General features: G+C 46.1%; 1 protein-coding gene across 1 annotated transcript in view; it reads left to right on the top strand.

The window, feature by feature from the left end:
- LOC142309853 (pulmonary surfactant-associated protein D-like) overlaps window positions 1-27,985 on the top strand; it is a 90,383-nt gene that overhangs the window by 34,213 nt on the left and 28,185 nt on the right. The window contains exon 2 of the mRNA XM_075347310.1: window positions 26,763-26,977. Coding sequence (XP_075203425.1) covers window positions 26,779-26,977 — 199 coding nt within the window. The 5' untranslated portion in view covers window positions 26,763-26,778. The remainder of the gene's footprint in view (window positions 1-26,762; window positions 26,978-27,985) is intronic.

Here is a 27,985-nt window from a genome sequence, read left to right as displayed (position 1 = left end):
GCTCACAGTCTCCAGATCCGAATGGCGTCTAACTCGGTTCAGGCTACTATTAGTTTCATAGCCACACAGCTCTGTATCCTCCACCAAACCTTCCAGTTGCCAACCTCTCCTTTTCCAACTGGGAGCACGGTGGACACTGACTGCTGATGGGGATATATACCTTTCTCTTTCTTTTCTTATTAATTTTCGTTATATAGCGGTCACAGATTATATACCACTTTATCCAAATCTGCCAGTCCCACTGTAACAGATGGTGTTTCTTCAGCAAATGTTACAGTTGCTTAACCACCAAATCCACAGACCAAAACTTTTTTCCCGTTTCCAACACACCTGTTCCCCTTTCCAACAGTATCTGTCCTTTTTCAACTCATTTTGGGATATGACCAAAAGTGCAACTGTGCAGGGACACCGTACTCAACGCCATCTCAGCACAGCAGCCATCCCTCGGTCCCTCAGATGTGGACAAGTAAAAGACCATTTCCTCCTATCCATGACAAAGCGTTGAGATTCACTCTGTGCAGCACTGGTGTTTAGTGGAAAAGTAGATCTAAGATTGCGTACCACATTCTGCAGATACTCCTGTATACGTGCGTCCATTTCTATGGCAGGAATTAGTTCGCCAAATTGTGTCTTGTACTGGGGATCTAACAGTGTGGCAACCCAGTATTCAGGATTACTTCAAATTCATACAATCCGAGGGTCATGTAGGTAGTGCAGCAAGAAGGCGCTCATGTGTCTTGTGCATCCAGGAGGACCAAGTCCTTGGTGTGTTGGTGGCAGAGAGGTGAGAATCGTGCCTCCTTCCTCTGCCCTCTCCCCACAACCTCGCACAACCGAAATGTGAGCAAGCTCTCACTCATCTGCTGAGTCTTCCATGCCCATCGCCAGTTCGTCCTCCATTTCTTCATGGGCTCCTGCACTTTCCTCAACACTTTTTGCTGATACTATGCGCCCTTGTTAATCCCTCTCCCTCACCATGACTGCCGCATAGGTGCCGCTGACCATCTGGACCTCGTAGATCTTGTTATCCCTTCCGCATATGACTCCTCCTGTACTTCCTCCCCTTCCTCTTGTCCCAACACCTGACTCCGAATAATAATTACAGTGTGCTCCATCATGTAGATGACCAGAATTGTCACGCTGAGAATGACATTGCCAGTGCTAAACATCTTCGTCGACATTTGTGAACTGTGTAGCAGGGTGCATAGGTCCTTGATCTGACACCACTCCAGCAGCGTGATCTGCACCACCTCTTGATCAAGTTATCCCAGGATATATGTCATACCGTATTTCAGCAGGGCTCTGCGGTGCTGCCACACACGCTGCAACATGTGCAGATTCCAATTCCTGCGTGTCGGAACATCGCATTTCCGGCGTTTAACTGCCAGACCCTAAGACTTCCGGAGTGATGAAAGTTGTTGAGCTGCTGTGTGCGCACGATGGAAGTGAGCACATAGCGAGCGTGCACGCTGCACAAGGCCATGTAGGCCGTGATGGTGTTTTAAAAATTGCTGGAGAATTCGGTTCAACACGTGAGCCATACAAGGCACGTGTGTCACATTGCCCTGAGGATGGCCCGCAGCCAGGTTTGCATCATTGCCGCACACGGCTGTTAAGTCACCAACGGAGTCCGCTCCGTCAATTTGTACTCCGGTCGCCAGGTGACAACGTGTTCCTTTCATGAATAGTGCTGATGATGGGAGAGTAGTCGATGCCAGCGGCGCAGGTGGACGCAGGTTATGCTCACCCACTGGGCTGCATTACCTTGACAGATGCAGAATCTCTGGCTGAATGTAGCTGGTGGGTATCTCACAGATGAAATACCATCATTCAGCTACAACCAATGGGAAGACACCACACCCTTTTTTATGCCCATCCTGTCTGCAGACCACTGCCAGACATAGCTATGAACCTCTGGTTAATTTTCCCCCCAGTTCAGTTTTATGATTTTGTGTGCTTGTTACCTGACTACTTTTCCTGCTTGCTGTTTATGTACCTTGTTGGCCGATCCGCATTTCACCTCTGCTTGTTTTCTGATTAAGTCCTGGCCGTCCCATTGTGTTCCTGTTCCTCAATTAATGTTTTGACCCTGCCTGACTACTATTCTCTGGAATAGCGGTGTGACTCACATTTCCCATACATTTCAAAGTAAAACTTTGACCGCCTGATGGCATTGAGCTCTGCTGCCAGCATAGTAAGGAGGTGTGTGGTAGTCCTTGTGCGCAGTTGCAAGGAAGGGTGGCCTGACCACACAGGGTTTGCGCCAAGGTGGAGGACCCACACGAGGTTGAAGAGGCAGAAGCAGTGTATTAACTTCTACGTACAGAAGAAGGATTGAAACAACTCGTGGGGACGGCAAGACTTGTACAGCAGACCCTTCTCCATCTCTCACCATAGTTTGCCAGTGCCCAGTCAGTGACATGTAATGACCCTGTCTATGCTTACTGGTCCAAGTATCTGTGTTGAAATGCACCCTGTCGCACACAGATTTTCTCAAGGAAGTGGTGATGTTGTGTGCGACATGCTGGTGTAGCGCGGGCATGCTTTTCTTGGAGAAGCAGTGGTGATTGGGCATCTGGTACTGGGGCACAGCGACAGACATAAGGTCTGTAAAATCCTGTGTGTCCACTACGCGTAAAGGCAGCATTTCGGTAGCCAACAGCTTACAGAGGGATAGAGTCAACCACTTAGCTTTGTCATGGGTCGCAGTAAGTGGCCTTTTATTTGACCACATCTGAGGGACAGAGATCTGGCTGCTGTCTGTAGACGGTGTTGAGTAGGGTGTCCCTGGAAAAATGCAGGTTTGTGAGGAAAGTGCAGGCGGAGACATGATGTTGCCTTCATCTTGCCTTCAGATCTGTTCATCTTGTATCATTTTTAAAAAACACAGCAAGCAAGGGTTACTCCAAGCGGAGTCTACCTTTTTTCCAAAAATTGGGCACACAGACACCCCATCAGTGGCAGCACTTGTGCCCTAGTTGCAAACAGGATGTTTTGATTTGCATCAAGCACATTCAAAAATACGCCATAATTAACCGTCCCCAGCATGACACCGGGGTAGGTAGATAAAGTCTTTGCTGAACCATGACTTGGTCATCTTGGCTCCTTTTAAAAACAATGTAAGCAAGGGTTACTCAAAGCGGAGCCTCCCTTTTTTCCAAAAATTGTGCCCCACACACACCCACCCATTCAGTGGCAGCAGTTGTGCCATAGTTGTACACTTCACAGCTAGATTTGCATCAAGCACATTCCAAATCCACAAGCATTTACTCTCCCCAGGATGACACAGGGGTTGTAAATTCCTTCTGGATCCATGACTTGTTAATTTTGATGAACGTCAGTCTGTCCACATTGTCACTGGACAGACGCGTGCGCTTATCTGTCAGCACACACCCAGCAGCACTGAAGACACGTTCAGAGACAACGCTGGCAGCTGTACACGACAAAATCTCCAAGGCGTAACTGGATAGCTCTGGCCATTTTTCTAGATTTGAAGCCCAAAATGAGCAAGGCTCTATTTGCAAAGTCATGGCATCGATGTTCATTTGTAGATACTCCTGTATCATCCTCTCCAGCCGTTGACTATGTGTCAGACTTGTTGTCTCTGGTGGCCTTGCAAAGGAGGGTCTAAAAAAATTATGAAAAGATTCCATTAAATTGCTGTTACCAGCACCAGATACGGTCCTACTGGTACGTGTAGACTGTTGAAGATGACGAGACCGTCCCATGTTTGTCAAGTTACAACTGGGAGATTCCCTCCCTGCACCTGCACGGTTGTTTGGTGGAAAAGCGGATCTAAGATCGAGTAACAGCTTCTGCTGATACTCCTGCATAAGTGCGTCCCTTTCTATGGCTGGAATTATGTCACAAAATTTGGACTTGTACCGGGGATCTAATAGTGTGGCAAGCCAGTAGTCATCATCACTTCTAATTTTGACAATACGAGGGTCATGTTGGAGGTAGTGCAACAAGAAGGCACTCATGTGTCTTGCGCAGCCATGCGGACCATGTCCACGCTGTGTTTGTGACATAGAGGTGCTAACCGTTCTTTCTTCCTCTGACATCTCCCCCCAACCTCTTTCAACTGAAATTTGACCAAGGTCCCCCTCATCTGCTGAGTCTTCCATGTCCATGGACAGTTCGTCCTCCATATCTTCATGTCCTCCTGCACCTTCCTCAACATCTTGCCTGCTACCATGCGCCCTTGTTGATCCCTGTCCCCCATGGTCCCATGCCTGCCGCGTTGGTGATGATGAACGTCTGGACCTTGGTGATGTTGTTGTGTCTTGCGCATATGAATCCTCCTGTAGTTCCTCCCCTTCCTGTTGTCCCACCCCCTGACTCCGAATAGTGTTTAGCGTGTGCTCCAGCATGTAAATGACTGGAATCGTCATGCTGATAATGGCATTGTCAGCGCTAAACATATTCGTCGCCATGTCGAAACTGTGCAGAAGGGTGCCTAGGTCCTTGATCTGAGACCACTCCATCAGGGTGATCTGCCCCACCTCTGCATCTCGTTGGCCCAGGCTATACGTCATGACGTATTGCACCAGGGCTCTGCGGTGCTGCCACAGTCGCTGTAACATGTGGAGAGTTGAATTCCAGCGTGTCGCCACATCGCACTTCAAGCGATGAACCGGCAGGCCGAAAGACTTCTGGAGCGATGCAAGTCGCTCAGCTGCGGCGCTTGAACGGCGGAAGTAAGCAGACAGTTTTCGTGCCCTGTTCAGAAGGCCATCTAGGCCGGGATAGTGTGTTAAAAATTGCTGGACGACAAGGTTCAACACGTGAGCCATACAAGGTACGTGTGTCACCTTGCCCAGGCGAAGGGCCGCACCCAGGTTTGCAGCATTGTCGCACACGGCCTTACCAGGCTGCAGGTTGAGTGGAGACAACCATTTATTAAACTCGGACCGCAGAGCTGACCACAACTCCTCAGCTGTGTGACTCTTATTCCCAAGACATGTCAAGCTAAAGACCGCCTGATGCCGTTGCGCTCTGCTGCCAGCATAGTAATGAGGGGTGCGTGATTCCTTCTGCGCAGTGAGAACGCTGGTGGCCTGACCAGGCAGGCTTGGGGCGGAGGTGGAGGACCCAGATGAGGTGGAGGATGCAGAAGCAGTGGCGGAACTTGGACAGACAGAGGATTGACACACAAGTCGTGGGGACGGCAAGACTTGTGCAGCAGACCCTTCACCATCAATCACCATAGTTACCCAGTGGCTAGTCAGCGACATGTAACGTCCCTGTCCATGCTTACTGGTCCAAGTATCTGTGGTGAAATGCACCCGTTCACACACAGAGTTTCTCAAGGAAGCGGTGATGTTGTGTGTGACTTGCTGGTGTAGCGCGGGCACACCTTTCTTAGAGAAGTAGTGGCGACTAGGCATCTGGTACTGGGGCACAGCGACAGACATAAGGTCTGTAAAATCCTGTGTGTCCACTAGGCGGAAAGGCAGCATTTCGGTAGCCAACAGCTTACAGAGGGATAGAGTCAACCTCTTAGCTTTGTCATGGGTCGCAGGAAGTGGCCTTTTATTTCACCACATCTGAGGGACAGAGATCTGGCTGCTGTGTGTAGACGGTGTTGAGTAGGGTGTCCCTTGAAAAATGCAGGTTTGTGAGGAAAGTGCAGGCGGAGACATGATGTTGCCTTCATCCAACGTTGGTGCTATCGATGTTTGAGAGAGCTGTACACAATCACTTGTTTCCCCTTCCAAACCAACTGACGACCTACCAAGCAAACTGCCTGTTGCGGTTACAGTGGTGGAAGTTGTGGGTGGAAAAACAGGTGTGACAGCTGTCCCCACAGTCCTAGAAGATGACGAGCGCGCGGATGCACTGGAAGGGGCAGGCGGTGGATGGTTGGCTCCGCTAGGCCGCATTGCAGCACGGTGAGCTTCCCACCAGGCCATATGATATTTATTCATGTGACGATTCATGAAAGAAGTTGTCAAACTGCTGAGGTTTTGACCTCTAGTAAGATAACCATGCCAAATGTTACAGATCACATAATTTGGGCGATCTTTTTTTATGTCAAAAAAGGACCAGGCTAGGCAAGGCTTAGAGGCCATGCGACCTGTTGATCCACCCCGAATAATGCTCAGAGGCAGAGTGGTGGCTGAGGATGCAGTTGTAGACGTGCTACCAGTGCTCCGACTGTGTCCAGGAAGGCGCAAGGTTACTTCGACGTCGGTTGCATCCTCCTCCACCGCCTCTGTTGACCTCCTCGATTGTCTGACTGTGGGTTGACAGTAGGTGGGATCTAGAACTTCATCATCAATTGTTGTGTTTGCACTCCCCTCCCCCTCAGACCGAGCCTCTTCTTGCCCTGACCGAATATTTAAGTTGTCATCCCAATCGGGTATCTGCGTCACATCTTCATCAGTATGTTCCTCATTGTCTATAACCACAGTTGTTGGAAAGGCAGCATTTTGGTAGCCAACAGTATGCAGATGATGAAAGTCAACCTCCAAGCCATGTCATGCCCTTCTAAAAGCATGTAAAACACAGCGAGGGGACTCCAACCACAGTCTCCCTCGTTTCCACTAACTGGGCCACACACACCCCACTTGACTGGCATCGGTTGAGCCCCCTTTTGAAAAAGAAAAAGATGCTTTGCATGTAGCACTCTCAAAAATACGCGTGCCTTTCCCGTCCCCTGGCTGACCCAGGGGAAGAAAAGTCCTCTGAGAGCCATGACTTGTTCATCTTGGTTCTTTTACAGACACAGCGAGGGGACTCCAACCACAGTCTCCCTCGTTTCCACTAACTGGGCCACACACACCCCTCTTGACTGACATCAGTTGATGCCCCTTTTCAAAATGAAAAAGATGCTTTGCATGAAGCACTCTCAAAAATACGCGTGCCTTTCCCGTCCCCTGGCTGACCCAGGGGAAGAAAAGTCCTCTGAGAGCCATGACTTGTTCATCTTGGTTCTTTTAGAGACACAGCGAGGGGACTCCAACCACAGTCTCCCTCGTTTCCACTAACTGGGCCACACACACCCCACTTGACTGGCATCGGTTGAGCCCCCTTTTGAAAAAGAAAAAGATGCTTTGCATGAAGCACTCTCAAAAATACGCGTGCCTTTCCCGTCCCCTGGCTGACCCAGGGGAAGAAAAGTCCTCTGAGAGCCATGACTTGTTCATCTTGGTTCTTTTAGAGACACAGCGAGGGGACTCCAACCACAGTCTCCCGTGTTTCCACTAACTGGGCCACACACACCCCACTTGACTGGCATCGGTTGAGCCCCCTTTTGAAAAAGAAAAAGATGCTTTGCATGAAGCACTCTCAAAAATACGCGTGCCTTTCCCGTCCCCTGGCTGACCCAGGGGAAGAAAAGTCCTCTGAGAGCCATGACTTGTTCATCTTGGTTCTTTTACAGACACAGCGAGGGGACTCCAACCACAGTCTCCCTCGTTTCCACTAACTGGGCCACACACACCCCTCTTGACTGACATCAGTTGATGCCCCTTTTCAAAATGAAAAAGATGCTTTGCATGAAGCACTCTCAAAAATACGGGTGCCTTTCCCGTCCCCTGGCTGACCCAGGGGAAGAAAAGTCCTCTGATTGCCATGACTTGTTCATCTTGGTTCTTTTAGAGACACAGCGAGGGGACTCCAACCACAGTCTCCCTCGTTTCCACTAACTGGGCCACACACACCCCACTTGACTGGCATCGGTTGAGCCCCCTTTTTAAAAAGAAAAAGATGCTTTGCATGAAGCACTCTCAAAAATACGCGTGCCTTTCCCGTCCCCTGGCTGACCCAGGGGAAGAAAAGTCCTCTGAGAGCCATGACTTGTTCATCTTGGTTCTTTTAGAGACACAGCGAGGGGACTCCAACCACAGTCTCCCTCGTTTCCACTAACTGGGCCACACACACCCCATTTGACTGGCATCGGTTGAGCCCCCTTTTGAAAAAGAAAAAGATGCTTTGCATGAAGCACTCTCAAAAATACGCGTGCCTTTCCCGTCCCCTGGCTGACCCAGGGGAAGAAAAGTCCTCTGAGAGCCATGACTTGTTCATCTTGGTTCTTTTAGAGACACAGCGAGGGGACTCCAACCACAGTCTCCCTCGTTTCCACTAAATGGGCCACACACACCCCTCTTGACTGACATCAGTTGATGCCCCTTTTCAAAATGAAAAAGATGCTTTGCATGAAGCACTCTCAAAAATACGCTTGCCTTTCCCATCCCCTGGCTGACCCAGGGGAAGAAAAGTCCTCTGAGAGCCATGACTTGTTCATCTTGGTTCTTTTAGAGACACAGCGAGGGGACTCCAACCACAGTCTCCCTCATTTCCACTAATTGGGCCACACACACCCCACTTGACTGGCATCAGTTGACCCCCCTTTTCAAAATGAAAAAGATGCTTTGCATGAAGCACTCTCAAAAATACGCGTGCCTTTAGCCTCCCCTGGCTGACCCAGGGGAAGAAAAGTCCTCTGAGAGCCATGTCCACATTGTCAGTGGACAGACATGTGTGCTTATCTGCCAGCAGACCCCCAGCAGCACTGAAGACAGGTTCCGAGAGAACGCTGGCTGCAGGACACGACAAGATCCCCAAGGCGTACGTGGCGAGCTCAGGCAATTTATCAAGATTGGAAGCCTAAAATGAGCAGGGCTCAAGTTGCACAATAATGGAATCGATGTTTCCTTGCATATACTCATATATCTGTGTCTCCTCCTCTTTTTCCTTGTCCAGCTCTTTTGTTTTCACATGAGTAGATGTCCTTGTCACTTTCCCATGTGTTGTGAGTTGTTTGTCACCTTTTGGACACCTTTGAGGGTGTTTTCTAGGTGTTTTTCTGTGTTTGTGATTGCCTGCCATTGTTTCCTATGCAGTTCGAGTTCGGTTCGTCGAACGTTCGACGAGCCGAACTCGAGCGGGACCTCCGTTCGGCGAACCGACCTCGAGCCGAACCGGGACCGGTTCGCTCATCTCTAGTTGGCACATCGCATTTCAGGCAATGAACCGGCAGGCCGAAAGACTTCTGGAGCGATGCAAGTCGCTCAGCTGCGGCGGTTGAACGGCGGAAGTGAGCAGACAATTTTCAAGCCCTGTTCAGAAGGCCATCTAGGCTGGGATAGTGTGTTTAAAATTTCTGGACAACAAGGTTCAACACGTGAGCCATACAAGGCATGTGTGTCACCTTGCCCAGGCGAAGGGCCGCACCCAGGTTTGCAGCATTGTCGCACACGGCCTTACCTGGCTGCAGGTTTAGTGGAGACAACCATTTACCAAACTCAGTCTCCAGAGCTGCCCACTACTCAGCCGCTGTGTGACTCTTATTTCCAAGACATTTCAAGATAAAGACCGCCTGATGCCGTTGCGCTCTGCTGCCAGCATAGTAATGAGGTGTGCATGATTCCTTCTACGCAGTTACAACGCTGGTGGCCTGACCAGGCAGGCTTGGGGCGGAGGTGGAGGACCCAGACGAAGTTGAGGAGGCAGAAGCAGTGGCGGAACTTGGATAGACAGAGGATTGACACACAAGTCGTGGGGACGGCAAGACTTGTGCAGCAAGACCCTTCACCATCTATCACCATAGTTACCCTGTGCCCAGTCAGTGACATGTAACGTCCCTGTCCATGCTTACTGGTCCAAGTATCGGTGTTGAAATGCACCCGCTCACACACAGTGTTTCTCAAGGAAGCGGTGATGTTGTGTGCGATATGCTGGTGTAGCCCAAGCATACCTTTCTTAGAGAAGTAGTGGCGACTGGGCATCTGGTACTGGGGCACAGCGACAGACATAAGGTCTCTAAAATCCTGTGTGTCCACCAGGCGGAAAGGCAGCATTTGGGTAGCCAAGAGCTTACAGAGGGATAAAGTTAACCTCTTTGCTTTGTCATGGGTCGCAGGAAATGCCCTTTTATTTGTCCACATCTGAGGGACAGAGATCTGGCTGCTGTGTGTAGACGGTGGTGAGTAGGGTGTCCCTGGAAAAATGCAGGTTTGTGATGAAAGTGCAGGCGTAGACATGATGTTGCCTTCATCCAACGTTGGTGCTATTGATGTCTGAGAGACTGTACACACACACTTGTTTCCCCTTCCAAACCAACTGACGACCTACCAAGCAAACTGCCTGTTGCGGTTACAGTGGTGGAAGTTGTGCGTGGAAAAACAGGTGTGACAGCTGTCCCCACAGTCCTAGAAGACGAAGAGCGCGCGGATGCACTGGAAGGGGCAGGCGGTGGATGGTCCGCTCTGCTAGGCCGCATTGCAGCACGGTGAGCTTCCCATTGGGAAATATGATATTTAGTCATGTGACGATTCATGGAAGAAGTTGTCAAACTGCTGAGGTTTTTGCCTCTACTAACAGATTCACGACAAATTTTACAGATCACATGATTTGGGCGATCCTTTGCAAGGTCAAAAAAGGACCAGGCTAGGCAAGGCTTAGAGGGCATGCGACATGCTGAGCCCCCCCCGGCTACTGCTCAGAGGCAGAGTGGTGGCTGAAGATGCAGTTGTAGACATGCTACCAGTACTCCTCCTCTGTCCAGGAAGGCGCAAGGTAACTTCGTCGTCAGTTACATCCTCCTCCGCCGCCTCTGTTGACCTCCTCGAGGGCCTGACTGTGGGTTGACAGTAGGTGGGATCTAGAACTTCCTCATCAATTGTTGTGTTTGCACTCCCCTCACCCTCAGACCGAGCCTCTTCCTGCCCTGACCGAATATTTAAGTTGTCATCCAATCTTGTATCTGCATCTCATCGTCATCAGTATGTTCCTCATTGTCTATAACAACAGGTGTTACAGTTTGTGAATAAGGGTCAACATTATGCTCAGAAAATTGGTCCTCACTGCCTGAATGAAAGTCACAAAGGTTCTGGGCATCACTGCAGACCATTTCCTGGTCTGTACTCACTGTAGCTTGTGAGCAAACCTCTGATTCCCAGGCTATAGTGTGACTGAACAGCTCTGCAGACTCAGCCATCTCTATTCCACCATACTGTGCAGGGTGGATGGAGACTTGAGAGCTGGGAGAAAGCAAGTGTGATTGGGATGACAACTCAGGGGACTGGTGTTTTTTGGATGCGGTAGTTGAGGTGGCGGAGAGGGCACTTGTTGGACCACTTGAGATCCATTCAAGCATTTTCTTTTTTTGGCCATCATCTACCTTTGTTCCAGTTGTTCGTGTTCGTAAAAAAGGGAGCACATCGGATTGTCCACGGTAAGTAGTAGACATCTTACTTTTGCTGGAAGATGGTCTATCTTCAGCAGATGTTAATGGAGCTTTGCCACCTACCCCACGGACAAACACTTTTTTTCCTTTTCCAACACGCCTGTTCCCCTTTCCACCAGCATCTGTCATTTTGCCACTTATTTTGATTGAGACAAGATTGTGCACTTAAAATGTGTTAGTAAAAATTGAGAGGTGGTGTAGATTGCAGCAGTGGTCTACCTTTATTGACAGCAGAATAAACAACAATAACTATCCCTGACAATGCAACTATGGCCCTTAAACTGGCAGCACAGTAAAAATGAGTTTGACGGTGCAATGCAGAGGTGCTGGAAATTGCTTGGCACCAGTGGGACACTAATGAAGTCCAACAGCCACTTTTTGGATGCCACTAATTTTCCTCAGTGTTTGCTATTATAATAGCTTAGTAAAAATGAGCTTGAGGGTGCAATGCAGAGGTGCTGTAAATTGCTTGGCACCAGTGGGACACAAATGAAGTCCAACAGCCACTTTTCGGATGCCACTAAGTTTCCTCAGTGTTTGCTATTATAATGGCTTAGTAACAATGAGCTTGAGGGTGCAATGCAGAGGTGCTGTAAATTGCTTGGCACCAGTGGGACACAAATGAAGTCCAACAGCCACTTTTTGGATGCCACTAAGTTTCCTCAGTGTTTGCTATTATAATGGCTTAGTAACAATGAGCTTGAGGGTGCAATGCAGAGGTGCTGTAAATTGCTTGGCACCAGGATGTGACTAATTGGCAGCACTCTTTTCAATTAAAATGGCTTTGCAAAAACGTGCAGGAGGGGAGAATGCAGAGGTGGTGGGACTTGCTTGGCATGAGTGCCACAATAATAGAGGACAGCAGCCACTCTTTGGATGGCACTAACTGGCAGCACTCTGCAATTAAAATGGCTTTGCTAAAAAGGGCTGGAGGGTACAGTGGCCGGGTTGTGGGTCAGTGTGGACGAAAGGAAGCCTCACTTTCTATCCCTCCTAATGGTGAAATGCAGCGAGGAAATCCCTGACCTTAGCTACACAGACGCTGTTATCTGTAGCTGTTAAAAACTGTTTCCATGGACCTGACTATCACCTATGGCTCTGAACCAGCTGTAATTAGCCCTTAAAAGGGCTGAAAGAAACTTCTATCCCTATTCTGTATAGCGCTGTGTGTAGAGCGTACACAGCAGGATCGCCGGCAGGAGCTGCGTCTGCGGTGACGGTCACCCAAAAGCAGAAGGCAGATAATGGCGTCCAGACGGGCAGATGCCCGTTTTTATAATGCAGGGACATGTGACATGGACATCCTATGACACATGCTGTTGCTTGTCTGGCAAAAAGTCCACTTAGCTGTGTGTGTGTCTGGGGTTGGCTGACATGCTGGCCCGCCCCACTACACGCGCGCTTAGGGAAGAAAGAAAAGAAAAAAAAAAATATCCCAGCAGCAGTGATCTGAACGCGCACACTATACGCTGAAATTTCATAATAGTGTGAGTCACAGAGTGACTTACACTATTACAGCGAAAAGCCAGCTAGTAATTGGCTTTTGGCTGATAGCTCGACTTACGTTCGAGAACGGTTCTAACGAACTTTTAGCAAAAAGCTCGAGTTCTAGTTCGATCTAGAACACCCCCCAAAATCACTCGAACCGCGAACTGGAGAACCACGAACCACGAACCGCACTCAACTCTAGTTTTTATGTGTTTATGTTTGTGAAGTAAGCCGCCGTTCGACGAACTGAATCGAACTCGAACACTAGGGGAGTGGCTCAACACTAGTAATAATGTCCCTTATCCTGTAATAACGTTTTTCATCCATTAATAATGTCCTAACTCCTGTAATAACATTCCCTATCCTTTAATAATGATCTCTATCCTGCATTAATAGTCCGCTATTCTGTAATAATGCTCCCTATCCTTTAATAATGCGCCTGTCCTTTAATAATGTTCCCAATCTATATATATAATTGCCTTATTCTGTCTGTCTGTCTGTCTTGCTCCAAAATTACGTCATTACAGTTACAACCGTCGCATTGGACGCTCGGCTCGGCCCGGCCCCACCCCCAGCGCGGATTAACCGCTCGGCTCAGCCCGGTCCCCTGCATGCATTGGCCGCTCGGCCCAGCCCCGCCACCTGCATGCATTGGCCCCTGAGCCCGGCTCCGCGCCCTGCATGCATTATCTGCTCGGCCTGGCCCCGCCTCCTGCACGCATTTCCCGAGCCCACACAGAACCCCTACTCCCAGGTGACTGCTGCACCCCCTGGAGCCCACACTGGCAACCCAGCCGAGACCTACCCTTGTATTGCTGGGATCGTGCCGAAGTCGGCGTACCATGGTACACATCGGGTAACTATGGAAACCGCTTTGCTTAGTTACCCGATTGTGTAATATGGTTACCAGCGTACGCCGGCTCCCTGCCCATTCAGATTGTTAGACTCCCGCTGTCAAACACGCCGATGTGTGCTGCACAGCAGGAGACCAACAAGCAAAAAATGAACTAGCACTGTCTCTTTGCATAGTTACCCAATGTGTACTATGGTTACTAGATTACCCCGGCTCCCGGAACACGCGTGTCGGAGCCGGCATACGCTGGTAACCATAGTACACATCAGGTAACTATGGAAACATCTTTGCACGTTGGCCGCTCAGCCCCGTCCCCCGCACATATTGGGCACCTATACACCCCCAGGACTACTCCACTATTAGACACCTCTCTCCAGGACTACTCCATCTATTAGACATCTCCCCCCTGGAACTACTCCACCTACAAGACACCTCCCCCCAGGACTACCCCACCTACTAGACACCTCCCCCGAGGACTACTCCACCTATTAGAACCTCCCCTCAGGACTACTACTCCTATTAGACTCCTCTACCCCCAGGACTACTCCACCAATTATACTCCTCTCCCCTCAGGACTACTCCTTCTATTAGACTCCTCTCCCCCCAGGACGACTCCTCCTATAAGACTCCTCTACCCCCAGGACTACTCCTCCTATTATACTCCTCACCCCCCAGGACTACTCCTCGTATTATACTCCTCTCCTCCCAGGACTACGTCTCCTATTATACTCCTCACCCCCCAGGACTTCTCCTCCTATTATCCTCCTCTTCCCCCAGGACTACGTCTCCTATTATACTCCTCACCCCCAAGGACTACTCCTCCTATTATACTCCTCTTCCACCAGGACTACTCCTCCTATTATACTCCTCCCCCCAGGACTACTCCTCCTATTATACTGCTCATCCCCCAGGACTACTCCTCCTATTATACTCCTCAGCCCCCAGGACTACAACTCCTATTTTACTTCTGTCTCCCCAGGACTACTCCTCCTATTAACTCCTCACCCCCAGGACTACTCCTCCTATTATACTTTTCACCCCCCCCAGGACTACTACTCCTATTATACTCCTCTCTCCCCAGGACTATTACTGCTATTATACTCCTCTCTCCCCAGGGCTGCTCCTCCTATTATACTCCACACCCCCTGGACTACTCCTCCTATTATACTCCTCACCCCCAGGACTTCTCCTCCTATTATACTCCTCACTTTTCAGGACTACTCGTCCTATTATACTCCTCTCCCCCCAGGACTACTCCTACTATTATACTCCTCTCCCCCCAGGACTACTCCTCCTATTAAATTCCTCTCCCCCCAGGACTACTCTTCTATCATGCTCCTCACCGCCCCAGGACTACTACTCCTATTATACTCCTCAACCCCCAAGGCCTACTCCTCCTATTATACTCCTCACCCTCCAGGACTACTACTCTTATTATACTCCTTTCCCCCCAGGACTACTCCACCTATTATACTCCTCTCCCCCAGGACTAGTCCTCCTATTATACTCCTCTCTCCCCCAGAACTACTCCTCCTATTATACTCCTCTCTCCCCAGGACTACTCCTCCTATTAGACTCCTATCCACCCAGGACTACTCCTCCTATTAGACTCCTCACCCCCCAGGACTACTTCTCCTATTAGACTCCTTTCCCCCCAGGACTACTCCTCCTATTATACTCCTCCCCTCAAGGACTACTCCTCCTATTATACTCCTCTCTCCCCAGGAGTCCTCCTACTTTTATACTCCTCACGCCCCAGGGCTACTCCTGCTATTATACTAATAACCCCCCAGGACTACTCCTCTTATTATACTCCTCACCTCCCGGGACTACTACTCCTATTATACTCCTCTTCCCCCAGTATTACTCCTTCTTTTATACTCCTCTCCCCCCAGGACTACTCCTCCTATTATACTCCTCTCCCCCCAGGAATTCTACTCCTATAATACTTCTCTTTCTCCAGGACTACTCTTCCTATTATACTCCTCTCCCCTCAGGACTACTACTCCTATTATCCTAATCACCCTCCAGGAATTCTACTCCTATTATACTCCTTTCCCCCCAGGACTACTCCCCCTATTAGACTCCTCTTCCCCCAGGACTACTCAACCTAATATACTCCTCTCCCCCCAGGACTACTCCTCCTATTAGACTCCTCTCCTACCAGGACTACTCCTCCTATTAGACTCCTCTCCTACCAGGACTACTCCTCCTATTATACTCCTCACCCCCCAGGACTACTCCACCTATTATACTCCTCTCCCCCCAGGACTACACCACCTATTATACTCCTCTACCCCCAGGACTACTCCTCCCATTAGAGTTTTCTCCTCCCAGAACTACTCCTCCTATTTCACTCCTCACCCCCCCAGGACTCCTCCTCCTATTATACTCCTCTCCCCCCAGGACTACTCCTCCTATAATACTGCTCACCCCCCAAGACTACAAATCCTATTATACTCCTCACGCCCCAGAACTACTACTCTTATTTTACTCCTGTCTCCCCAGGACTTCTCCCATTATACTTTTCACCCCCAGGACTACTACTCCTATTATACTCCTCTCTCCCCAGGACTATTACTGCTATTATACTCCTCTCTCCCCAGGACTATTACTGCTATTATAATCCTCTCTCCCCAGGACTACTCCTCCTATCATACTCCTCTCCCCCAGGACTTCTCCTCCTATTATACTCCTCTCCCCCCAGGACTACTCTTCTATCATACTCCTCACCCCCCCAGGACTACTCCTCCTATTATACTCTTCAACCCCCAAGGCCTACTCCTCCTATAATACTCCTCTCCCCCCAGGAATACTCTTCTATCATACTCCTCACGCCCCCAGGACTACTCCTCCTATTATACTCCTCAACCTCCAAGGCCTACTCCTCCTATTATACTCCTCACCCTCCAGGATTATTACTCTTATTATACTCTTTTCCCCCCAGGACTACTCCTTCTATTAAACTCCTCTCTCCCCAGGTCTACTCCTCCTATTATACTCCTTTCTTTTCAGGACTACTTCTCCTATTATACTCCTTTCCCCCCAGGACTACTCATCCTATTTTACTCCTCCTTCCTCAGGACTACTACTGCTATTATACTCCTCACCTCCAGGACTACTCCTGCTAATATACTGTTCACGTCCAGGACTACGCCTCCTATTATACTGCTTACCTCCAGGACTACTCCTCTTATACTCCTCTCTCCCCAGTACAACTCCTCCTAATATACTCCTCTCTCCCCAGAACTACTCCTCTTATTATCCTCCTCTTCCTCCAGGACTACTCCTGCTATAATACTCCTCTCCCCCAGGACTTCTCCTCCTATTATACTCCTCTCTCCCCAGGTCTACTCCTTCTCTTATACTCCTCTCCCCCTAGGATTACTCCTCCTATTATACTCCTCTCTTCCCAGAACTATTCCTCCTATTATCCTCCTCTCCCCCCAGGACTACTCCTGCTATAATACTCCTCTCCCCCAGGACTTTTACTCCTATTATACTCCTCTGCCCCCAGGACTAATCCTTCTATTAAACTCCTCTCTCCCCAGGTCTACTCTTCCTATTATACTCCTTTCTTTCCAGGACTCCTTCTCCTATTATACTCCTTTCCCCCCAGGACTACTCATCCTATTATACTCCTCCTTCCTCAGTACTACTCCTGCTATTATACTCCTCACCTCCTTGACTACTCCTGCTAATATACTGCCCACGTCCAGGACTATGCCTCCTATTATACTGCTTACCTCCAGGACTACTCCTCTTATTATACTCCTCTCCCCCCAAGACTACTCCTCATATTATACTCCTCTCTCCCCAGGACTACTCCTCCTAATATACTCTTCTCTTCCCAGGACTACTCCTCCTGTTATAGTCCTCTCCCCCAGGACTATTCCTCCTAATACTCCTCTTTCCCCAGGACTACTCCTCCTATTATACTCCTGTCCTCCAGAACTACTTCTCCTATTATACTCCTCTCCCCCCAGGTCTACTCCTCCTATTATACTCCTCACCTCCAGGACTACTCCTCCTATTATACTTCTCGCCCCCCAGGACTACTCCTCCTATTATACTCCTCTTATTATACTCCTCCTATTATACTCCTCTCTGAGGGGTGTGCAGCATGGGGGATGGAGCACAATGGGGAGTGCACAACAATGGGGGATGAAGCACGATGGGGGGTGCGCAGCATGGGGGATGAAGCATGATGGGGTGTGCAACATGTGGGGATGAAGCAGGATAGGGGTGTGCAGCATGGGGGATGCAGCACGAAGGGGGTGCGCAGCATGGAGGATGGAGCACAATGGGGTTGCTCAGCTTGGGGGTTGGAGCACAATGGGGGTGCGCAGCATGGGGGATGGAGCACAATTGGGGGTGCGCAGCATGGGGTATGGAACATGATGGAGGGTGCGCAGTATGGGGGTTGGAGCACGATTGGGGGTGCGCAGCATGGAGGATGGAGTATGATGGGGTGCACACCTCCCCCAAAACACACACACACACAAACCACCACACACGCACCACACAACACACCACACACACACTGGTAACCACAAACACCGCCCTACACAGACACCCACATACACAGACAACGCAGCACACACAACACCCAACACACAAACACTGTGGCACACACAAATATATACAACAAATATTCAGCCAGGATTCATATATCTGATATTAAGGGACTAAATTCAGTGGTCACTCAAGATTGAGAGATGGTCCCACTACCCCATAGATATAGTAAATGTGGATATACAACTGATTCAAAATTAGATTTCACCTATTCACACAAAACGAATTAGGGAAAATGTAAAAGATATTCTTTATTGTAACAATGATTAAAAGACAAAAAGGGGTGCAGTAACAGGACAGTGCACAAGGTGGCGTATTAATGCGGTGAGGGAACAGGCATCCTGCTGTAATAGTAATAGCACTATGCAGCCTAAAGTGGAATAGATATAAACCAAGCCACAGAACAGTCGGTAAGAATACAAGACCTTTTGGCCAGAGGACACATCCAAAAGGCAAATGTGCAAATAGTAATAGACCGGAAAAAGTTCTTACTCACCGCAGAAATGGCGCCAGGTCCCTCCTACACACGTTTCGGCACCAGCCTTCGTCAGGGGGCGCCCACACACCCACACAAACCGCGCATCACACACAGCACCACACACACACAACGCTGCAGACACACCGCGCTCCACAAACAACGCAACACACACAACGCAACACAAAAACAACACCACTCTCACACACCCCCACACCCAGACAACACCCAGAACATTTACAGCGCCCTACACAAACACTTGGCAACTACACACAACAATATCTATATATATAACAAAAATCAAACATTAACTACACAATAAATTCTAGAATACCCGATGTGTTAGAATCGGGCCACCTACTTGTCCTTTAATAATGTCCCTCATCCTGTAATAATGTTCTCCATCCTGCAATAATGTTCACTATTCTATAATAATATCTCCTGCACTGTAATAATAGTCCCCTATTCTGTAATAATGCCCTAAACTGTAATAATACCCCCTGTCTTTTAATAATGTCCCCAAATTTTTAATAATGGCCCTAATCCAGTAATAATGGTCTTCATACTGCAATAAAGTCCCCCATCCTGTAATAATGTCCTCTATCCTATAATAATGTCTCCTGTTCTGTAATAATGTGCACTATCCTGTTAAAATGTCCACTGTCCTTTAATAATATCCTGTCATAATATAATTCCTGTCCTCAGCTTGTAATAATTTTTCTTATCCGGAAATAATGGTCTCCATCCTGTAATAATTGTATGCTATCCAGCATTAATGATCCCTGATCTAACAAAATGGTCCTCATCCTGTAATAATGTCCTTCATCTTGTAATATTGTCCCAAATCCTGTAATAATATCCCCTGTTCTGTACAGGTATAACATATCTTTTTACTGTGTCAGCGAGTAGAGATAAAAAAAATGTTTAAAAGAACTGAGAATCCTCAGTGATTGATACCTTTTAATGGCTAACTGAAAATATGGTAATAATAGCAAGCTTTTGAGACTACTCAGGTTTCTTCATCAGGCTCAGTATAATACAAAATCTGAAGAGTCACATATTTATTCACAACAGGACATAGAATAGAGCAGTAAAAAAGACAAGTTATGTGAACCTGAACGATCAGTATGGCAGGAAGACAAACTGTTGTGGCCATAAATATTGCAGCAGTTCATAGATAAGTAGTGTGAAAGTTTTATTGCCTCTGGTTGCGGTCTGGTCCCCCAGATCCTCTGAGGAGCACATTTCTTAATTGATGTAAAAAAGACATAAATCCATGTGACACATTCATTCCTGCTCTCAATGTGTCAAAGGTCATGATACGTTTGTATTCCCAAAGTCTCCTGTCTCTCTGGGATTTTAAATTTCCATTCAACACCATGTGTTGTATGTGACTCTTCAGATTTTGTGTTATACCATGCCTGATGAAGAGACCTGAGTAGTCTCGAAAGCTTGCAATTATTACCATCTTTTCAGTTAGCCATTAAAAGGTATCAACCACTGAGGACTCTGTTCTTTTAAACATTTTTTTTCATTCAACACCAGCAATTTCATGTCCATGATGCTGTGGTCTGGGTTACAAAAATGTTTGGCCACAGATGGATCCATCCTTTTTTCTCTAATTGTGTGGTGGTGAGAATTCATCCTTGTCCTGAGCTGTTGTCCTGTTTCCCCTACATACAGACCCCCAGTTGGACATTTGGTACATATAATTAAATACACCACATTAGTTGTGGTGCAACTGGAGGTACCTGGGATCTTGTAGTCTTGATATGATCTGGGAATATTTATCTTATCCATTGTCAAGATAAATGGACGGGTCTTACATTTTTTCTGGTTGCAGGGAAGTGTACCTGTTGTTGAAGAGGACAGTGAGCTTCTGACAATGATACTTCTTAGATTCAGGGGCTGTCTAAAACACAGAAGTGGGGGGTCTGGAAAAATAGATTTTAATCGGGCATCTTTTTGCAGTAATGGTTGTAGTTTCCGTTCAGCTCCCCTTAACACCTCCAGATTTGGATTGTAGGTGATTACAAGAGGTACCCGGTTGTTTTCTTCTTTCGTTTTATAATGTAGCAGATGGTTTCTTGATATTCTGTTGGCTTTTGAAATCTGGTTCTCAATTGTTCTTGGGTGGTAGCCTTTATTCAAAAAGGTCTTTCTGAGGCCCTCAAGGTGATTGTCTCTATCTGTAATGATGGGACATATCCAATTGTACCTGATGGCCTGACTGTACACTATAGAGTTTTTTATGTGTTTTGGATGAAAATTGTCCCATTTTAGGTATGGTGGACGGTCAATCGGCTTCTTGTAAAGGGATGTCTCTATTACATTGTTCTGTAGTTTAATGATGGAGTCCACAAAGTTGATTTCCGTGCAGGAGTAGTTGAGTGTTAGGTTGATGGTGGGTTGAAACTGATTAAAGTGTTCATGGAAGTTCTTCAGCTGCTCCTCAGACTCTGTCCAGATGATTAAAATATTGTCAATGTAACGGTAGTAGGTCAAAGGGCTGATAGGACAAGATCATAAAAAGTCACTCTCAAGCTTGGCCATGAAAAGATTTGCATATTATGGTGCCATTTTGCATCCCATTGCAGTCCCAGTTTCCTGTAGATATGTTATTGTCAAATGCAAACTAATTATGGATGAGGATTAATTTTGTAAGCTTCACCACAGAATCGGCATCAATTCCTGTATTTTCCAGGAAGACTTGGCAGGCATTTAATCCATCCTGGTGTGGAATATTCAAGTACAAAGATTCCACATCCATGGTGGCAAGGATGGTTCCCTCTGTTCCCTCTGGAAGAGGACCTATTGCTGATAGTTTTTTCAATAGGTCAGTAGTGTCCTGGATGTAGCTGGTTGTATCCCTTACCAAGGTTTTAAGGATACCCTCTACCCATCCAGAGACTTGCTCAGTGAGGGTGCCCACATATGAAATGATGTGTTCCTAGATTTCAAGATTTGTAAATTTTGGGAAGCATGTAGAATGTGCCTATTCTTGGACTTGCCAGTTCTATAATACTTTTTCCTGTCCTGATATATTTTTTCTTGTTCTGTTCCCCCCATGGCAGTTCTCTATTTGATAATGAGGGTCCTCATGTTGTAATTATGTCCTGCATTTTGTAATAATATCCCTCATCCTATAATAATTTCTTTTGTCCTATAAAAATGGTCCTCATCTTGTAATAATGTCTCCCATCCTGGCTTCCAACCTATAATTATATTCCCAATCCTGGTCCATTCTTGTAGAAATGTTCCCATCCTGGATCCCTTCTTATAGTAATTTACCCATCTTGTTCACCTTCCTGTGGTAATGTCCTCTTCTTGTACTAATGTCCCCATCTCTTTTACATATTTTGTATTAATGTGCCCATCCTTGTCCCCATCTTGTAATAAGGTCCTAATTCTGGTCTCCTTCCTGTAGTAATGTTCCCATCCTGGTCCCCTTCTTGTAGTAATGTCCCCATACTAGTCCCTTTCTTGAACTTATATCCGCCCATTCTTGTCCCCTTCTAGTAATAATGTCTACCATTCTGCATTTTGTTATGTACAGTGATGGCCAAACGTTTTGAGAATGCTACAAATATTAATTTTTACAAAGTCTTCTGCTTAAGTTTTTCTAATGGCAATTTGCATATACTCCAGAATGTCATAAAGGGTGATCAGCTTAACAGCAATTACTTTCAAAGTCAATATTGGCTAAGAAAATTAACTTCAACCCCCAAAACACATTTCAACATCATTGCATTCCTGCCTTAAAAGGAGCAGGTAACATTGTTTTAGTGATTGTTCCATTAACACAGGTGTGGGTGTTGATGAGGACAGGGCTGGCGATCAATCAGTCATGATTAAGTAAGAATGACACCACTGGACACTTTAAAAGGAGGCTGGTGCTTGGTATCATTGTTTCTCTTCAGTTAACCATGGTTATCTCTAAAGAAACACGTGCAGCCATCATTGCTTTGCACAAAAATGGCCTAACAGGGAAGAGTATCGCAGCTACAAAGATTGCACCTCAGTCAACAATCTATCACATCATCAAGAACTTCAAGGAGAGAGCTTCCATTGTTGCCAAAAAGGCTCCAGGGCGCCCAAGAAGGACTAGCTAACACCAGGACCGTATCTTAAAACTGTTTCAGATGCGGGATCGGACTACCAGCAGTGCCGAGCTAGCTCAGCAATGGCAGCAGGCTGGTGTGAGTGCTTCTGCACGCACAGTGAGGCGGAGACTGCTTGAGCAAGGCCTGGTTTCAAGGAGGGCAGCAAAGAAGCCACTTTTTTCCAGAAAAAACATCAGGCACCGACTGATATTCCGCAAAAGGTACAGGGAGTGGACTGCTGAGGACTGGGGTAAAGTCATTTTCTCAGATGAATCCCCTTTTCGATTATTTGGGACATCTGGAAAACAGCTTATTAGGAGAAAAAGAGGTGAGTGCTACCACCAGTCTTGTCTCATGCCAACTGTTAAGCATCCTGAAACGATTCATGTGTAGGGTTGCTTCTCAGCCAAGGGAATCATCTCACTCACAGTCTTGCCTAAAAACACAGCCATGAATGAAGAATGGTACCAGAATGTCCTCCAAGAGCAACTTCTCCCAACTGTCCAAGAGCAGTTTGGTGCCCAACAATGCCTTTTCCAGCATGATGGAGCACCTTGCCATAAAGCAAAGGTGATCACTAAATGGCTCATGAAACAAAACATAGAGATGTTGGGTCCATGGCCTGGAAACTCCCCAGATCTTAATCCCATTGAGAACTTGTGGGCAATCATCAAGAGATGGGTGGACAAACAAAACCAACAAATTCTGGCAAATTGCAAGCATTGCTTATGCAAGAATGGACAGCTATCAGTCAGGATTTGATCCAGAAGTTGATTGAGAGCATGCCAGGGAGAATTGCAGAGGTCCTGAAGAAGAAGGGTCAACACTGCAAATATTGACTTGCTGCATTAACTCATTCTAACTGTCAATATAACCTTTTGGTACTCATAATATGATTGCAATTATATTTCTGTATGTGATGTAAACATCAGACAAGCACAATTAAAAACCAGAGGGCAACAGATCATGTGAAAATATAATTTTGGTGTCATTCTCAAAACTTTTGGCCATGACTGTACAAATAAACAAAGATTCTTCTCACTTGTACTCACACCCTTGAGAAGGAGTGTGCTCTTGCTCCACCAGAGGCGGGTCGGTGCATAGCAATAACGTCATGCATTGCCATAGCAGAGATGCTAATGCCAGCTGTTGGCCTCAGATTTTTCTATTCAAAGGGAGATGATGTTTGTATTTAAAGGGGTTGTCCGGTCTAAAATGACAAGTCTACAGTCAAGCTATGTGTCACTGTATGTGACTGCAGACTTGTGAATCATCACATCGCATGCACATTGTGTGCTGTTAGGATTCTCCAGTGTCAGAGCCGGGAACGGCATTCACATGAGCTCAAGTATGCAATGTGCATAAGTCATTTTTAAAATTAGTAATAAAGTTAAAGAGGAATAGTAGCTAAATCAAAAGTGGCCATTTTTGTTATTAAATCCTGCAGCTCCCCTGAGTATTTTTGTTTTGTTTTATTCATTGACTCAATATAGTTCCAAATATATGGGCTTTTTTATTTAGTGCTAATTATTTAAGGGGGGTAACTCATGGTATTATCTGGGGGATGTGTCTTTAGGCAGAACTGCATAATAACTTATATGAACCATGCCCCCTTGTAAATACCATAATCATTAGTATTAACTAAAAAGGCCCCTATCTCTGGAACCGTCTGGAGGATTACAAACAAACACACGAAGGAATACTCGGGGACAGTGCGAGTAAAATATGAATACAAACTGGTCACTTTTGACCTGCGACAGGTCCTCTGAAGGGGAATCTGTCAGGACGTTTTTACTATGTTATCTGAGAAAAGCAAAATGTAGTAGGTGAGAGCCTGATTCCATGATGTATCACTTATTGGACTGCTTGGGGCAGTTTTTCTAGAATCCTTATTTTCTGTGTTGTAATTTAGATTTGAGTAAACTAAAATTTGAGCTGACTTTATCAAGTAACAATAGAAAAAAAACTCATGTTTTGTAAGACATTTTAGACTTTAAGCTCGAATAAGTAGGACCTCTGCAATGTTGTTTCATTGTTTGTGTTGATCACACTACATTTCACTATTATGTTAATGTGTCAATAAGTGTTAAGGGCTGGAGAATATGTTCCACAGTAAAGATATTTTTTTTCCTTTTCAACTACTAATATATCCTAATTTCTGAAAGTAAAATATCATTCCGTTTTGTGAACATAAAGATCAGAAATACTTTATACTGATATATTGAAATCTGAAAAGACACTAGAAACTTTGGTGTTGACAAACCCAAAGTCTATCAAACTGTCCATTGACAAAATGACTGCTATTAATGTTACTTTCTTTATTGACAATCTATATATTTTGAAACATTTAAAGGACAACTCTGGAGTTTTTTTATTTTGCCACTGGAGTGAAGCTTTATATCTCAGTCTCCTGTCTTATACTCAGGCTACGCCGTCTTCATTTGTTATTACAGCTGCTCCTATCGGTCTCCGGCAGTGTTTCATGGATCGCATTGGAGGTCAATTCTCAATGCACGTCTATGAGAGCCTCATTTTGGCCTCATTCTGGCTCTCATAGTGATGGATTGAGAACGAGTGACATATCTTCTGACTCCAGGCCAGTCAGAAGTTACTGTCAGAAGATGGCACAGTGAGACCGGAACAGCATTGGTAAAAGATGAAGATGTTGCAGGGGCTTAGGTTAGAAGCACCACTCCAGTGCTGAAAACCCCCCAGAATACTGGAGTGGTGCTTAACCCCTTCAGCCCCCGGGCACTTTCCGTTTTTGCGTTTTTGTTTTATGCTCCCCTTCTTCCGAGAGGCGTAACTTTTTTATTTTTCCATCAATCTTGACATATGAGGGCTTGTTTTTTGCGGGACGAGTTGTACTTTTAAACGAAACCATAAGTTTTACCATATAGTGTACTGGAAAATGGCAAAAAAATTCCAAGTGCGGAAAAATTGCTAAAAAAGTGTGATCGTACAATAGTTTTTGGGATATTTTATTCACTGTGTTCACTATATGGTAAAACTGAGGTATCTATGTGATGCCTCAGATCGGTGCGAGTTTGTAGACACCAAACATGTATAGGTTTACTTGTATATAAGGGGTTAAAAAAAATTCACAAGCTTGTCCAAAAAAGTGGCGCATGTTTTGCGCCATTTTCCAAAACCCGTAGAGTTCTCATTTTTCAGGATCTGAGGCTCAGTGATGGCTTATTTTTTGCGTCTCGACCTGATGTTTTTAATGGTAGCATTTTTGCGCAGATGCTACATTTTGATCGCCTGTTATTGCATTTTGCGCAAAATTTGCGGCGACCAAAAAACGTAATTTTGGCGTTTGGAATTTTTTTGCCGCTACGCCGTTTACTGATCAGATTCATTGATTTTATATTTTTATAGATCGGGCATTTCTGAACGTGGCAATACCAAATATGTGTGTATTTTTTATTTTTTTAACCCTTTAATTTTCAATGGGGTGAAAGGGGGGTGATTTGAACTTTTAGGTTTTTTTATTTTTTTTTTATTTTTTAAAACTTTTTTTTTTACTTTATTTTTTATTTTACTAGTCCCCCTAGGGGGCTATAGCGATCAGCAATCCGATCGCTCTGCACTATCTGCAGATCTCAGCTACAGAGCTGAGAACTGCAGATTTGCTGCTTCACTTTCAATGCCGGCTGTATTCCGGCATTGAGAGGAAGTGAGTCATGTTAGCTACAGGCGTCATCACATGACCCTGTGCTACCATGGCAACCACCGAAAGTCACGTGATCATGTCACGTGACTTCCGGTGGGGGCGGGGTAAGTGACTGTCATGGCGGCGCCCATATACATATCGCTGCCAAGATTTTGGCAGCGAAATGTAAGGGGTTAATGGCCGCGGGTGGAAGCGATTCCACCCGCGGCTAGCAGGCACACATGTCATCTGTTGATAACAGCTGATATGTGCGCGGATCGCCGCCGCCTGCCGTCGGCAAGGGGCGGGGCTTACCGGCACATGATCCATGATGTACCCAGTATGTCATGGGTCGTTAAGGGGTTAAAGTCTATTGTGTTACAATAATGTAGCAATAACATTTTTTTTTATTGTTTTAGAGAATTAACCTGAACAATGAAGCTTACACAACTTTTCAGTCTTCTACTACATGGACTTCTTCTGAATGCACACATTACTTCAGATAATGGCAAATGTGAAGAAAGTACCAATACATGTGCAGTTATATCATGCAGTTCACATAGCCCTAGTGGATTACCTGGAAGGGATGGAAGAGATGGCAAAGAAGGTTCCAAAGGAGAAAAAGGAGAGCGAGGTAACTTATTAATATTACAATGCTGCGATTCAACGATTACAAACCGTTGGACCTCTGTTTGTTATGTGTTTATACTTCTTCAAATTGGTGTGTAGGTTAGTTTTTAATGTCTGTATAAAAAAGATTTTTTGACATCATAGTTAGACCAGTTTGGCAAAGCCTTTCTTTCAAGAGATAGTGAGAAAGAGCGAACATGCCTTAGCTCACTCTGCAGGTTGTCATGAAACTGGGAATGAAAGCTCCGGCGTTCATGTGCTTTAGCTTTTAGGGCAGAGGAAGCCATATTAGGCAATATCAATATGTATATTGCTGCAAGTCTGTCCACAGGTTTTTTCACACCTCAAACTATTTATATATGCATTTAAAAAACTGAGAAGACGAAGTGGTTAAGTAAATAAAATATGAAGTTTATTAGTTACTGTATACTTAAAAATTCAAAACAACAAAAAAACAGGAAATAACAAAAAAAACCCAAAAAGGAATGTGGTGGAATTAGCACAGGCCTGCACATACAGTTGAAACCAGAAGTTTACATACATAGTTTACATACACATCTAAAAAGACACAACATATGCATGTTTTTTCTTACTATCTGAAATTAAATCAGAATAAACCTTTCCCATTTTAGGTCAATTAGGAAACAAAATTTTTTATATTTGCCAAATGTCAGAATAATGAGAGAGAGAGAGAGAGAGAGAGAGAGAGAATGTTTTAAGGCATTTTTATTACTTTCTGCAAAATCAAACGTTTACATGCACTAAGAGTACTATGCCTTTAAAAAATATGGGACAGTCCATATGATGAATAGTTTTTTTCTGAAGGTGAACAAAGCTACGCCCCTTTCGGCCATGTTTTTCCATTTCCTATATAACTAAGTCCTTGGTTACCCCTCTCCACACACAGCAGTTTTTAAGTGCATTGAGATGACACAGAGTTAGGGTCACAGAGCTAGGGACCCCAATATAGAGATATACCTTGGCGAGGTATTGGGGCTCCGTTACATTGATC

The sequence above is a fragment of the Anomaloglossus baeobatrachus genome, chromosome 5, assembly GCF_048569485.1.
Source record: "Anomaloglossus baeobatrachus isolate aAnoBae1 chromosome 5, aAnoBae1.hap1, whole genome shotgun sequence".
Taxonomy (NCBI): domain Eukaryota; kingdom Metazoa; phylum Chordata; class Amphibia; order Anura; family Aromobatidae; genus Anomaloglossus; species Anomaloglossus baeobatrachus.
The sequence above is the reverse complement of the archived record's forward strand: the minus strand, read 5'-3'. Positions and strand labels throughout refer to the sequence as shown.